This window comes from Dendrobates tinctorius, unplaced genomic scaffold (assembly GCF_039654945.1).
Source record: "Dendrobates tinctorius isolate UK_male_01 unplaced genomic scaffold, ASM3965494v1 ptg000158l, whole genome shotgun sequence".
Taxonomy (NCBI): domain Eukaryota; kingdom Metazoa; phylum Chordata; class Amphibia; order Anura; family Dendrobatidae; genus Dendrobates; species Dendrobates tinctorius.
This window is the reverse complement of record NW_027361825.1, coordinates 1,053,829-1,067,796: the sequence shown is the minus strand read 5'-3', so window position 1 is coordinate 1,067,796 and position 13,968 is coordinate 1,053,829. Positions and strand designations below refer to the sequence as shown.

Sequence of the window (13,968 nt, the reverse complement as noted above, 5' to 3'; positions counted from 1 at the left end):
ACACAATGATCAGGCCCTGACCATAGGGAGGGGCGGTCTGATATAGGGCATTAGCACCTCCACTTCTGGGTCAGGACCAGGAGAGAACTTCCGGTTCAGATCCTACAGGATCATAGAGAGCATTGCTGGATCAGACTGGTCTGGATCATGGGAACGGTCACATGATCAGGGGTTCCAGACATACCGAGATGATTGCAGAACCAGACAGTGCTGGATCATAGGAAAGGTCACATGATCAGGGGTTCCAGACATGCAGAGATGATTGCAGAACCAGAGCAGTGCTGGAACATAGGAAAGGTCACATGATCAGGGGTTCCAGACATGCAGAGATGATTGCAGAACCAGAGCAGAGATGCAGGCATCTTGCAGCACAACAGTCACGAGGTGAGTGTGCACACTGCTCTAGGGATCATGCAGGATAGCAGACATGAAAGACCTCCGGGGCGCCCGCAGGGGCCCGGCACTGGGGCAAAGCGGCATGACAGGCATGGCAGGCGTGACTCCCTGCCAGGTACCATTAGTAATAGAACAATTACTTGACCTAATACACAAGGCCAAGACTGTTGAATGGAACCTGTCAGCAGGATTGTGCGCAGTAACCTACAGACAGTGTCAGGTCGGCGCCGTTATACTGAATAATTGATACCTTGGTTGATGAAATCGGTCTTGTGGTTGTTTCTTAATTTTTATATTCAGTTTTGTGCTAATGATATGCTGCTCGTGCCCTAAGGCGCGGTTGGTATATGTGGTGCTTCGATTATATATTCATAATGCAGCCTGCTGACAAGTCACTGATCCCTCAGTGATCAGCCCCCCAGTTTGCATATACCCATCATACATATCCTCCATCCCATAGTCCCGTGCCCATACACCCATCATACATATCCACTATCCCATAGTCCCATGCCCATATACCCATCGTCGCCATGGCAACCAACCATTATGACATAATCGTCGATACACACTCGTTTTTATATATATAGCTAATGACGCTGACCTGACACTGTGCGTAGGTTACTATGCACAACCTTGCTGACAGGTTTCCTTTAATTGCAGATTTTATAGGGCCCATAAAACAAAATATGGACAAGATCTTATCCAGATAACCCCAGTGTACCCTGTCAAAGGCCTTCTCAGCATCCAATGACAGGAGTACACTGGGCCCCTAGACAATTCCGCAATTCTAATAAAGTCAATCAACCTCACTGTGCCGTCTTTATCCTGCCGCCGGGCCACAAAAACAACTTGGTCGGGAGCAACTAATGAGGGAAAAATTGTGAATCCTAGACGCAAGAAGTTTAGCAATAGATTCTGAAGATTGCCAAAAATTAAGTCCTGAGTAAATAGGGGGCCAAACTACATGAGAAATGGTGGTAATGCTCATTTGATAGGCCATCTGGACCCGGAACTGAATTACATTTGGTTGTTTTAATGATATTTTGAATCTCCTGTAAAGTAAAAGGGGCATTAAGAAAAATCAGATGTTCTTCAGAGATTCTTGGAAGATTTAGTTTATCTAAATAGGCCTGAATATTCTCAGAAGTAGGTTGGATCCTTTTCAAATTAGAAAACCTGATGGCTGACTAACCGATCCGCTTTCCATAGACTTCAATGTTAAAGAAACGGATCTAGTTGAAATCAGTATTTTAAAGCAGGTCAAAAAAAAGTTGTGTCTCCTGGATCTGCCATAATGGATGAAACTGGACAAGTGACGAAGAAGAAAAGGGAAAATAAATCTTCATTTTTTAAAAATGATAAATGACTTCAGTCAAAATTTCCCCGTCCTGATGATGAACGCTCCCCGTCCTGTGTGAGGATCCCAGAAACTCCCTCAGCTTTTATGCACACACACCGATTACAAGCAAACAGGTCACAGGTGAGGATGTTACCTTTAGTAGCCATTGAAACCCATTTGTGTCAACTCCTGTACATGTTATCAGGCCAAAATCACCAGGGTATGTGAACTTTTGATCAGTGTCATTTCGATGTTTTGGACTGTCATTATTTAAAAAGAGAAAACACAGTAGTTTGACAATAAACGGCTTCACCCAAACACTAACCATGAGTGGAGAAAAAGTTTTGGTGTTGTCATTCATATTCTCTGAAAAAAGGCCAAGAAAGCAAAAATTCTAGCGGGGTATGTAAACTTTTGAGCACAAATGTATGACATAGCTTAGAATAATTAGCCATCCTCATCTCACCTGACCAAGAGGAGGGGTGAGGGGTCTGGATGGGACCCTTTAAAAACTATGTCATCCAGAGACACCCAAAATCAGACCCGGGAGACACAGATCTGCCCTAATTTCAGCAGGTCTGTACAGAATCTCACTAATCCAATCAGTAAGATGTGTCTTTATCCGTTTTGTTTTATTCCCTTTTACTTTCATCTATTTGTATTTTGTAAGCACTGCACATTTTTAAGATTTAATAGATTTGTTCCTTGCTGCTCTGAATGCGCCCACAACCTAGAAGAGGGAAAGTATCGCCTGGCTGTGTTACTCTGTGCATGTCAGAGTGCTGGCTGTGTACCTGTCAGGTGCTTGGGAAAGCTGGGTGGTGTACGTGTTACTAGTGTGTTACCTTTGGCAGGTGTTTCGCTGGACTAACAAAACGGTGAGTGGTGTCAGCAATAAGTGCGGTGTGGATGTGACCGGCCGCGGGGAGCGCGGAGCCATTATCAGCCTATGGTGATAGGTGAGTGGGAGAAGCGGAGCCCCCTATATAGTCACCTCCGAGTCACAAGTTATGAGTGGGAGATTGAATCGTGACAGATGACAACACAATCATACAAAAACTACAAGGAGAACACAACATAGGACATAAGACGTAATAACATGTAATATAAGGTACAATCACTGGTCGCCCGCCATACTCACCAGAACACACTGCAGACACATAGAGGAGCAGCACAATAAGGGGGTACATCTTCCTCATCATCCTGCCTCTGATATATGACGGGACCCCGAGAACAAGACGTAAGTTTCACCTGAGACCCGAAACACGACTGTCACAGTATCACAGGCACTGTGCACCGGAGGGCGGAGCTCAGCTCTGATTGGACGGGAGTTACAGCTTCCTCCAATAGGAAAATTAATCTCTAGATAATCGGCAGTTACCGGGCAGAGGGAGGCTGGAGAGGTTAGACGCCGGAGAAAGAGAAAGTGAGAGCTGGAGAATCTCTAGAAATAATGAAGATTTATAGAAAAATATTCAGAATTGCGAGTCCTCAGTGGTTGATACCTTTTAATGGCTAACTGAAAAGATGGTAACACATTGCAAGCTTTCCAGGCTACTCAGGTCTCTTCATCAGGCTAGACTAATACAAAATCTGAAGAGTCACATATTTATGCACAATACAGCACAGAAAAAATGCAATAGATGAGACAAGTGATGTGGAGCAGAACTATCAATATGGGAGAGGGAGAAACATAAATATTGGACCAGTTCATAGATAAGGAGTCCAGATGTTTTATTGTCCTCTGATTGGGGTCTCCTAATGTGTTGTGATGCCCCCACAAGGTCTTAGGAGCAAATTCCTTAATTGATGTAAAAAGACATAAATCCATGCGACACATTCATTCCAGCACTGAGAGTGTCAAAGGTCGTCATAAATTTATACTCACAGACTCTTCTCTCTCTCTGAGATGTGAAGTTACCTTTCAATACCAGTAATTTCATATCCCTGGTGTTGTGGTCCAGCATACAAAAATGTTTTGCCACAGGTAGATCCATTCTTTTTTCTCAGAAGTGTTTCCAGTCACTCAGAGACCTGGATTGCCAAAGGGACAACGGGGACGAACAAAAAGTGGAAGAACAGCACAGGCTCTGGCCCCTGCTATGGAGGACAGCTGCTCATTGATATGGACAGATGCCAGGTAATATCTCATGTCCTCCACATCAAACCCTTGTATCTTCTCCATTGTGACTGATCGGCAGGGGATACAACAACCAAATCTCAGATGGATCCTTTATATAAATCGTCAGCTCTTTGGCTACCGGGATATCGCTCATTTATTAGATTTCTTTCTACCTGATTTGTAGGTGAAGCAAAACCAAAGAAATGTTCACACTGTGGCCATTATCAGACAAAACCGAGGATAAAGACTATAAGCAAATACCCCGCAGTAAGTAATAGTAAGAGCGTAAACTCCATCCCACCGCGACACGGTGCACCCCATCAGGATGGACCCCGACTCTTGTACCGCACCCCGATGTGTCCGCAGGCCACACAATAGACGGGGAGAGCAGGACCCGCACCTGACTGTTTTGCCCGTCCAGTAAATACTATATACACAGGGTATTTTGCTCATTTTGTTTTTATCTCAATGTTTTGTCTGATTTGTAGGTGGATGAGATATAATGAGGCTACAAATCGCAGATGACTGATAGACGCACGTGACAAGGGTGTGAGAATGATTATTCTGCCTTTTTCCCACTTTCCTACCATTCTGACGATAAATCTGATATATTGTGAATTATCAGATGTCTCTGCTCTCCCTGCAGGACACATACAGGAATGAGAGATGAGAGGAGACAGGAGCTGATATACAGGAGACAGCAGTCACACACCAGAGTACAGGGTTATACTGCCCCCTGCTGGGCGCCCACTATCAGGGCCTGGGCAAAGTTCTCATCTTTGGAGACCTCAATGCAAGAACAGGGAGAGAAAACGACTTCCTGACCACGGATGGGAACATCTACATATTTGGAGCAGAGAATGACGGCCAAGACTCAGTAGTCACAGAGTGAAACAGCTATGACAGTACAGTCAACAAAAGTGGTAAAAAGCTCCTGAACATACTGAACATATGTAGAAGTTTAGGACTTCATATTCTTAATGGACAAACCAAAGGAGACTCCTTAGGGAGGTGTACACTAAACTCCCATGTAGGGAGAAGTGTAGTAGATTATGCCATTACAGATATGAACCTGGCAAATATCAGCGCCTTCATAGTCTCCCCACAAACGCACCTGTCAGACCACAGCCAACTTCTTCTGTACTTGAAATCTACAGAGAAACCATCCACTCAAAAGCCTCAGCAGAGCGGCCTCTTCACACGGCCTCCATCCTATAAATGGCATAAAATGTCATCATTAAAGTATAAAGATACTCCCAGCAGACCTGAAATACAGTGGATGCTCCACCACTTCTACAACTACGAGTACCAGCCTAACCCAAAGGGAGTGAGTCAAGCTGCAAAAGACCTCAGCAATATATTCTATGCAATGGCCAGACTGTCCGACCTTAAAAATGTCAACTACAAGAGAACAAAAGAAAAACAGATCAACGGATGGTTTGACAGAGAATGTAAAGCCGTACGGAAGACCCTGAGAACAGCCTCAAACAAGAAACCTATGAAGCCTGTGAAATCACACAAAGGCAATACAAAACCATCCTCAGGAGGAAGAAGCAGAGTTACATCTCCACCAAACTTAACCAACTCCAAGATGCCCTCCAAGACAACTCCTTCTGGGAACTATGGAACCACATGGGGACAAAAGACAAGAAAAACAACATCCATATCCAAAATGGCAACATCTGCCTCCAGTACTTCAGAGACCTCTATAAAGACATTCCAAAGGAAGAACTAAGCCAAGAACAGGAAAGCATAATGGCAAAACTAAAAGCAATGGAGGAAAAAGTAAAAAACTTCCAAAACCCCGTGGATACACCTATTACATTACAGGAAGTAGCAGAGAGAATCTCTTCCATAAGATGTACAAAAGCCGGTGGCCTGGATGGAATCCTACCAGAAATGCTGAAGTACAGCCCACCAGAAATACAGGCCGCAATGGTTAAACTTTTCAATATTGTGCTAAGTGCTGGCTACTTCCCTCGTACCTGGAACCAAGGCCTCATCACACTCATCCACAAGAATGGGGACAGGTATGACTCTGCCAACTACAGAGGCATATGTGTCAGCAGTAACCAGGGAAAACTGTTCAACAGCATCCTGAACAAGAGGATCCTCAGTTTCCTCACCGAGCACAACGTCCTCAGCAAGAGCCAAGCAGGATTCATGCCAAACCACCGCACTACTGACCACATCTATACCCTGCACAGCCTCATTGATAGACACGTCCACAATACAAAGAACGGGAAGATATACACCTGTTTCGTGGACTTTTAAAAAGGCCTTTGATTCGGTGTGGCACCCAGGCTTATTCCTGAAACTGCTGGAGAGCGGAATAGGAGGAAAGACCTACGATGTTATAAAAAGCTCCTACACCGAGAACCTCTGCAGTGTGAGTGTAAACGGCAGAAGAACGGCCTATTTCCAGCAGAGCCGGGGAGTCAGACAAGGGTGTGTGCACACACTGCGGATTTTGCTGCGTTGTACAGTACCTTTATTTCCTATGGAAAAAAAAACGCAGTGCACATGCTGCGGATTTTTCCACGCGGATTTGCTGCGGGTTACAATCCGCAGCATGTCAATTCTTTGTGCGGTTTCCGCTGCGGTTTCACACCTTATCATTCTGAGGTGATAAACCGCAGGGAAAAACCGCAGGCTAATCCGCAGATAAACCGCAGGACTTTTGTCCTGCGGATTTACCTGCGGATTTTCAACAAAATCCGCACAACCTAAGAACTACGTGGGCACATAGCCTTAGCCCAACGGTGTTAAACATTTACATCAACGAGCTGGCTACCGCTCTGGAATCTTCCACATCACCAGGTCTCACCCTCCACGATGCGCAGGTGAAATTCCTGCTGTATGCAGATGACCTGCTGCTTCTGTCACCAACCGAGAAAGGCCTCCAAGACAACCTGAAAATCAGCTCCACCTGGGCACTACCGGTCAACCTAAAGAAAACCAACATTGTTCTGTCCCCACATGAGGCGAATGGAGGTGTAGTTGATTGGAGCTGGGAGAGATTCCTACCTTCCATTTCCTCAATGCAGAGCAGACAGGACCATTGTTGCTGGTTTGCTGTTCATGCGTCCGGAGAGATGATTCACAACAAGAATCGTGAAGTCCAGACTTGTTTATTTGGAGATCTGGACATACAGCGTATGATTGGTAATGCAGTACTTCTCCAGAAATGCAGATGTAACCCACGTGGTACAGCAATGTGTGTGCAACGAAGTGGTCAAAAAACTGGTGCTTTCCACCGCCTGGTTGGTAAGAGTGTCTCTCCCGGGTGAAAAAGAAAAGAGTAATAATAATAATAATAATAATCTTTATTTATATAGCGCCAACATATTCCACAGCGCTTTACAGTTTAACAGTTTCAAAACATAAGTCATAAGTAACAACATTAACAATACAATAATTAAAGCAAAATAAGACGAAATAAGACAACCCTGCTCGTGAGAGCTTACAATCTACAATGAGGTGGGGGAGATACAAAGTACAGGTGTGTATTTACAGTGGTGTATTTATAATTATGGTCCAGCCATCTTGAGGGAGTGAAAGATGGATGGAGATAGTGAATGGGCTACACACGCACCCTTACACATAGAATGACTTTGATTAGTGAATGTGATAAGCCGCTCTGAACAAATGTGTTTTGAGGGAGCACCTAAAACTGTGCAAATTGTGGTTAGTCCTAATTTCTTGGGGTAGAGCATTCCAGAGGATAGGAGCAGCACGGGAGAAGTCTTGGAGTCGGGAGTGGGAGGTACGGATTAGTGCAGAGGTTAGTCGAAAGTCGTTTGCGGAGCGCAGCGATCGGCTAGGCCGATAGACAGAAATGAGGGAGGAGATGTAGGGGGTGCCGCACCGTGGAGAGCTTTGTGGGTGAGAACAAGTACTTTGAATTGGATCCTATAATGAATGGGCAGCCAGTGTAATGACTGACAAAGAGCGGACATGTCCGAGTACCGATTAGCCAGATGGACAACCCTGGCTGCTGCATTAAGTATGGACTGGAGAGGGGATAGTCGAGTGACGGGGAGGCCAATTAATAGAGCGCTGCAGTAATCCAGCCAGGAGTGGATCAATGCTACAGTGAGGGTTTTTGTCATTTCCATGGTGAGAAAAGGGCGGATTCTAGAGATGTTCTTTAGGTGTAAGCGGCAAGAGCGGGCAAGAGATTGTATATGGGATGTGGAGAGATTGGTGTCAAACAAAACACCCAGACAGCGCGCCTGCTGCCGGGGTGTTATTGTGGTGCCACTCACGGAGAGGGAAATGTCAGATTTAGGGAGGTTAGTAGACGGCGGGAGCAGAAGAAGGTCAGTTTTGGAGAGGTTGAGTTTCAGATAGAGAGTGGACATGATATTGGAGACTGCGGACAGTCACTGGCGTTCTGTAGTACAGAGGGGGTAAGGTCGGGGAATGACGTGTATAGTTGTGTGTCATCAGCATAAAGATGGTACTGAAAGCCAAATCTGCTGATGGTCTGAGAGATAGGAAGAGAACCAGGAGAGAGCAGTGTCCTTCATGCCTAGTGGCATAATGGCCACCGGCAGGAAGAGAAGCAGAGTCACCTGACCTGGAAGTGGGAGGCATGTACTAGAATTAATCAGCTGCAGTCTGCTATACAGAAAAAGGACAGCAGGTGGCAGCAGACCAAATGAAAAACTGAATACAAAGAAAGGTAACATAACACAATTATATAAGCATACAATGATAAGATGGGACAGCACAAACATCATGGTGTTCCAGAAGAGAAAGAGAAAATCAGAACAGCACCCTTCATTTGTCCTCAACAACTGCTCCCTTACAGGAACAGACAAGTATACCTACCTGGGCCTAGAGATTCACCGGTCAGAGAGCTTCAAACAAGCCATAGAGACCCTGAAATACAAGGCATGCAGAACCTTCTATGCCATCCGAAGGAAACTCTACTATCTGAAGCCACCAGTGAGGGTCTGGTTAAAAATCATCGCCCCCAATCCACCTGTATGGCAGCGAAGTCTGGGGTCCTCACACCTACCCAGACTGGTCAAGGTGGGATTCCAGCCCAACAGAAATATTCTACCTGGAATTCTGCAAGCACCTTCTCCAAGTCCATCGGAGCACCTCCAACAGTGCTTGCCGGGCCGAGCTGGGCAGATTCCCGTCTACACCTAACGGTTCTAAAGAGGGCACTGTCATTCCGGGCTCACCTACATAGGAGCAATCCAAGCTCCCATCACCATAAAGCCCTGACACATGTAGGTGAAACAGAAAAACCAGGACCCTCGGAACAGCTCACCCAAACCCAACCTGACCAGAACACCAATCACAACAACCTGACAAAAGCCGGAATCAGGAAGATTGTAGACGAAAGCCAGGAGAGGTATGTAAGTGACTGGAAGAACGACATCTTCAGCTCACAGAAACTGACCATGTACCGGAGTCTACAGAGAGACTACAGACTGGCCCCACACCTGGAGAAACTCCCGGACCCCAAAGACCGCAAGATCCTGAGCCGGTATAGACTCAGTGCCCACAGTCTGGCCATCGAATCTGGCCGACACAGGCAGAGCTACAAGCCCAGGGAGAAAAGACTGTGCAAAGACTGTGCCAACACTGTGACCAGGAGGCCCTGGAGGATGAGACCCACTTCCTGCTACACTGCCCCAAATACTCAGCAGTGAGGGACACTCACATCTCTTCCCGGATTTCATCACTATGAAGGAGGAAGAGAAAACATATCCTGCTGGGGGAAGAAGAGAGAGCAGTGGAGATAGCAGCGCAATATGTGAGCGAATGTCATAGACTGCGAGAAAGAGAACTATGATATGCCATGGACTTCTATGGCCCCCACCCTGGATCTGCCCCATGCCCCCCCATCCACCTTCCCTATTCCATGGACTTCTATAGCCTCATCCTGGATCTGCCCCCATCCACCTTTCCTACAGCCCCTACCCAACATCCCTACAGTCCCTATCCATATTCCCTTTTGTGCACTTGCTTTGGCAAAACTAATGTGTATTTAGTCCTGCCAATAAAGCTTCTTTGAATTTGGCAGGAGCTGTTATATGTGGCACCCCCAGGGGTATGGTCGCCACAATGGCATTGCCTTCCTCCAGGGAGGGTAATGTCATGCTTGGAAGCAGTGAAGGGTCTCTCTCGCAGTTAACCGATGCATGCAACACAGTTCCATTCCAGGCCAGCAGGGGGGACTCTGAACTGGATTTGGAGGGAGGAGTGCTCTCTGAGGGCCAAGAAGAAGGAGTGGTCAGTTAGTGTGAGGAGGTCGACGTGTGGAGAGAAACTGGAGATTGAGCTGAGGAAAAGAGAGCTCCTTCACAGTGAGAGCGCATGAACTGGAGCCTGGTCTCCATGGTTGTACGGATACTAACGGTCCTGCAACAGAAACCAGAGGAGTAGGAGGCTGTAAATGCCCTACCCCCATCTAAGACTCGGAGGCACAACAGCACGGAGTGAGCCAAGAGAGGAATAGCGGCTACAGCTGTCTGCCATACGAGGTAGTTCTAAGAGACAATAAGAGAAGTAGGAGGAACTCAAGTGTAACTCAGTACTAGGAGTACTTCACCCAAATAAGCGCTAGGAAGGAGACTGCACAGCCCATCTGCTGAGAGAGAATCCCTGAGCTGCTTCCAGGCTAGCCTGCTCCGGTACCATCTGTAATCAGGACCCTGGACTGCATTTATCAAGTAAAGGTACAGAAATTGCACCCTGCTGTGTCTTTGTCTGCTTCCTACCCTTCCGGCACTGCTACATCCCCGTGCCAACCCCATCTACACTGCCCTGGGACTACAGCTTCACCTGTGGGGAGCTTTTACATCTTTGCTGCACCATACCATCAGTCCCAGTGGATCTGCACGCAGCGTCGGCTTAACATCTCACTTGCCGAACACCACAGGTGGCGTCACGAACTATTCATCTAACTACATTCCACCATTCACATCTTCCTATTACTCGGGTGCCCAGGGCCACGGTCTGGGTCACTGCTGCTGTGACACATCCCACTAATACCGGCCCGGTACCGAGTACCCCACGGCCCTGGGAGGGCGACCCAATATACAGGAGACAGCAGTCACACAGCAGAGTACATCTCAAGGGCTGTCACATTGTAGAAGGATTATCTTTATTCTCATTTGCACAAGGAAAGACTAGAAGCAATGGGATGAAACTGAATGGGAGGAGACACAGATTAGATATTAGAAAAAACTTTTTGACAGTTAGAGTGATCAATGAGTGGAACAAGCTGCCACGAGAAGTGGTGAGTTCTCCTTCAATGGAAGTCTTCAAACAGAGGCTGGACAGACATCTGTCTGGGATGATTTAGCAAATCCTTCTTTGAGCAGGGGGTTGGACCAGATGGCCCAGGAGGTCCCTTCCAACTCTACCATTCTATGATTCTACAGGGTTATACTGCCCCCTGCTGGGCGGAGAGAGGAGATAGGAGCTGATATACAGGAGACAGCAGTCACACACCAGAGTACAGGGTTATACTGCCCCCTGCTGGGTGGAGAGGAGACAGCAGTCACACACCAGAGTACAGGGTTATACTGCCCCCTGCTAGGCGGAGAGGAGACAGCAGTCACACAACAGAGCACAGGGTTATACTGCCCCCTGCTGGGCGGAGAGGAGACAGGAGCTGATATACAGGAGACAGCAGTCACACAACAAAGTACAGTGTTATACTGCCCCCTGCTGGGCGAAGGAGACAGGAGCTGATATACAGGAGACGCAGTCACACCAGAGTATAGAGTTATACTGCCCCCTGCTGGGCGGAGAGGAGACAGCAGTCACACAACAGAGCACAGGGTTACACTACCCCCTGCTGGGCGGAGAGGAGACAGGAGCTGATATACAGGAGATGGCAGTCACACCAGAGTACAGGGTTATACTGCCCCCTGCTGGGCGGAGAGGAGACAGGAGCTGAGATACAGGAGACTGCAGTCACACAACAGAGCACAGGGTTACAGTGACCCCTGCTGGGCAGAGAGGAGACAGCAGTCACACAACAGAGTACAGGGTTATACTGCTGCCCCCTGCTGGACGGAGAGGAGACAGGAGATGATATACAGGAGACTGCAGACACACAACAGAGTACAGTGTTATACTGCCCCCTGCTGCCCAGAGAGAAGTGACCATGGGATTCTGATTTACTACTGTTATAATGGGGGAGATCAGAACTAGTGAGAGGGGAAAGTGTTACAGTTTCCTAGTATGGAGGGTCCATCTTGGGACACATTGACCTTCAGGAGTTGGGGCCTGTGACCTCTGATCACCGATTCAGACGGCTGCTTTCTCCAGTGAGGTCTATGGGAGTTACAGAAAGAGCTGAGCAGGTGACGCGGTATCTCTCCAGTATATAGGGCACATGCTGTGTGTACACCGGACATGTTTACCATCGAGATTGCACTGTCAATTGCTCAAAAATTCAGCTAAATATCTTGCAAAACTACCTGCACCCCTGATTCTGCTGCTGTTTTCCGCTTTGTGCTGCGTTGCTCCATTGCAGCGCAGCATGTGAAATCTCTTCTTGCAGATCAACTGGTAATTTCTGCCGCAGTGATTATTACATTCCGGCCGCGGCCCTGGCATTTTTATAACAAACAAGAAACGTTCAGGTCCTTTGTATTAACCACTCGAGGACCGGGACTACAGCCTCGAAGATCAGGACTCATCTTTTTTATTCGCATTACGGCGGTCCTGACTTTTTTCTTCTTATGCTCGGGTTAGCAGGATGAGGGTTTGCTCTTCACGAGGTGAGTTGTACTTTATGTAAGTTTTCATGTTTCAGTACATTTATATCAGCATCTAACTCAGGGGTGCACAAACGTGTTTGGTCCGAGGGCGACATTATGGGATCAAACCCATTCAAAGGGCGACATAAAACTTAAAGGGGAATTATCACCGGAGATGTTTATGGCCGAGTGATACAAATATCTAATAGTGGCCACGTCCACATTTCGTTCTTCCACCTATCACCTCTCCTGGGAGCGGGGCGTCACCTCGTCCTTCATTTCCGCTTCACAAGCAATAGACACCATGGCTGCAGCCTTCTTCATCAGGGATTGTCCACTTTTGTGAACTGTTTTTTTTTTTTACTTAAATGCATGTATTTTGGGCTATAAAAAATTCACTTTTGCAATTGGGTATCCATAACATTTTACACTGTTTGGCTTCGGCCATAAATCAGCTGAGAAAAGCTCAGAAAAAAACCCCACAGATAAGAGTAATAAACTCTTGAATCAGAAGTCATAGTGAGCTCACTGATGGATCCTCAGGTAACTCATTGTGTAGCCATCAATAGACAGTGCAACACAAGAGGCTACAGAAGGGAAATGCTGCAAAATGATTGATGAAACACAAGTGCAAAACTGAGTATTAGCCCCAAATACAGGCATTTAGGTTAAAAAAAGAAATAACATCCCTAGAGGTGGAAAATCCATGATGAAGCAGCTGAGCATCTATTGAGTCCATAAATCACAGTGAGGATAGCCCCAGTAATGTACGGCCATCTCTACCTCATCTCCTCTATAAGGGGCCACATGGGTGAGGAGACCCCAATTCTGCCCGTATCCTGCGGCTCCAACTCCGGCCACAACATTCACCATTAGTCTCACTCATCTGCTCCAGATTCTCCTTTTTCCTGCATCTCGGGAGATAAATAATGAGCAGTTGCCCTACACCGACTGACACGTCTGTGACCGTGTGATCGGGGGCCGCACAGAATGGTAGAGAGGCCGCAGGTGGCCCCCGGATCACAGGATGAGCGATTTATATACATTTATAGTGTAACTAAAAATCCAGAATAAAGTAATTACCCGGAGTCAATTTTTTTGCCATTTTTTTAACACCAGATCAGTTCTCGTGTGGTCACAGATATTTGTTTAATATTTTCCTTTATTTTATCTCAGTAAATTGTTAATTGTGACTTATTTTATGATCTCTAATGTACAGGTGAATATCTATATCTCAGCTCATGGGCCTGAGGAGTGCGATACTGTCCGGCCGTTATCAGAACTGATGGTGAATTGACCCCAGAAACAAGCGAAACACTCGCAGAGCGGAGCGTTGAAATGTATAGAAACCGAAGCCCTGGATATATAACTTA

At 46.7% G+C, this 13,968-nt stretch overlaps 1 protein-coding gene across 2 annotated transcripts in view; it reads right to left on the bottom strand.

The window, feature by feature from the left end:
- Positions 1–13,968, bottom strand: part of LOC141051719 (class I histocompatibility antigen, F10 alpha chain-like) — a 199,916-nt gene that overhangs the window by 180,564 nt on the left and 5,384 nt on the right. Inside the window, exon 1 of one of the 2 annotated variants that reach the window (XM_073548707.1) lies at positions 2,877–3,038. The exons of the other annotated variant lie outside the window; for it this stretch is intronic. Coding sequence (XP_073404808.1) covers positions 2,877–2,937 — 61 coding nt within the window. The 5' untranslated portion in view covers positions 2,938–3,038. Of the gene's footprint in view, positions 1–2,876; positions 3,039–13,968 lie in introns of those variants that run through there. 2 annotated transcript variants of the gene reach the window in all.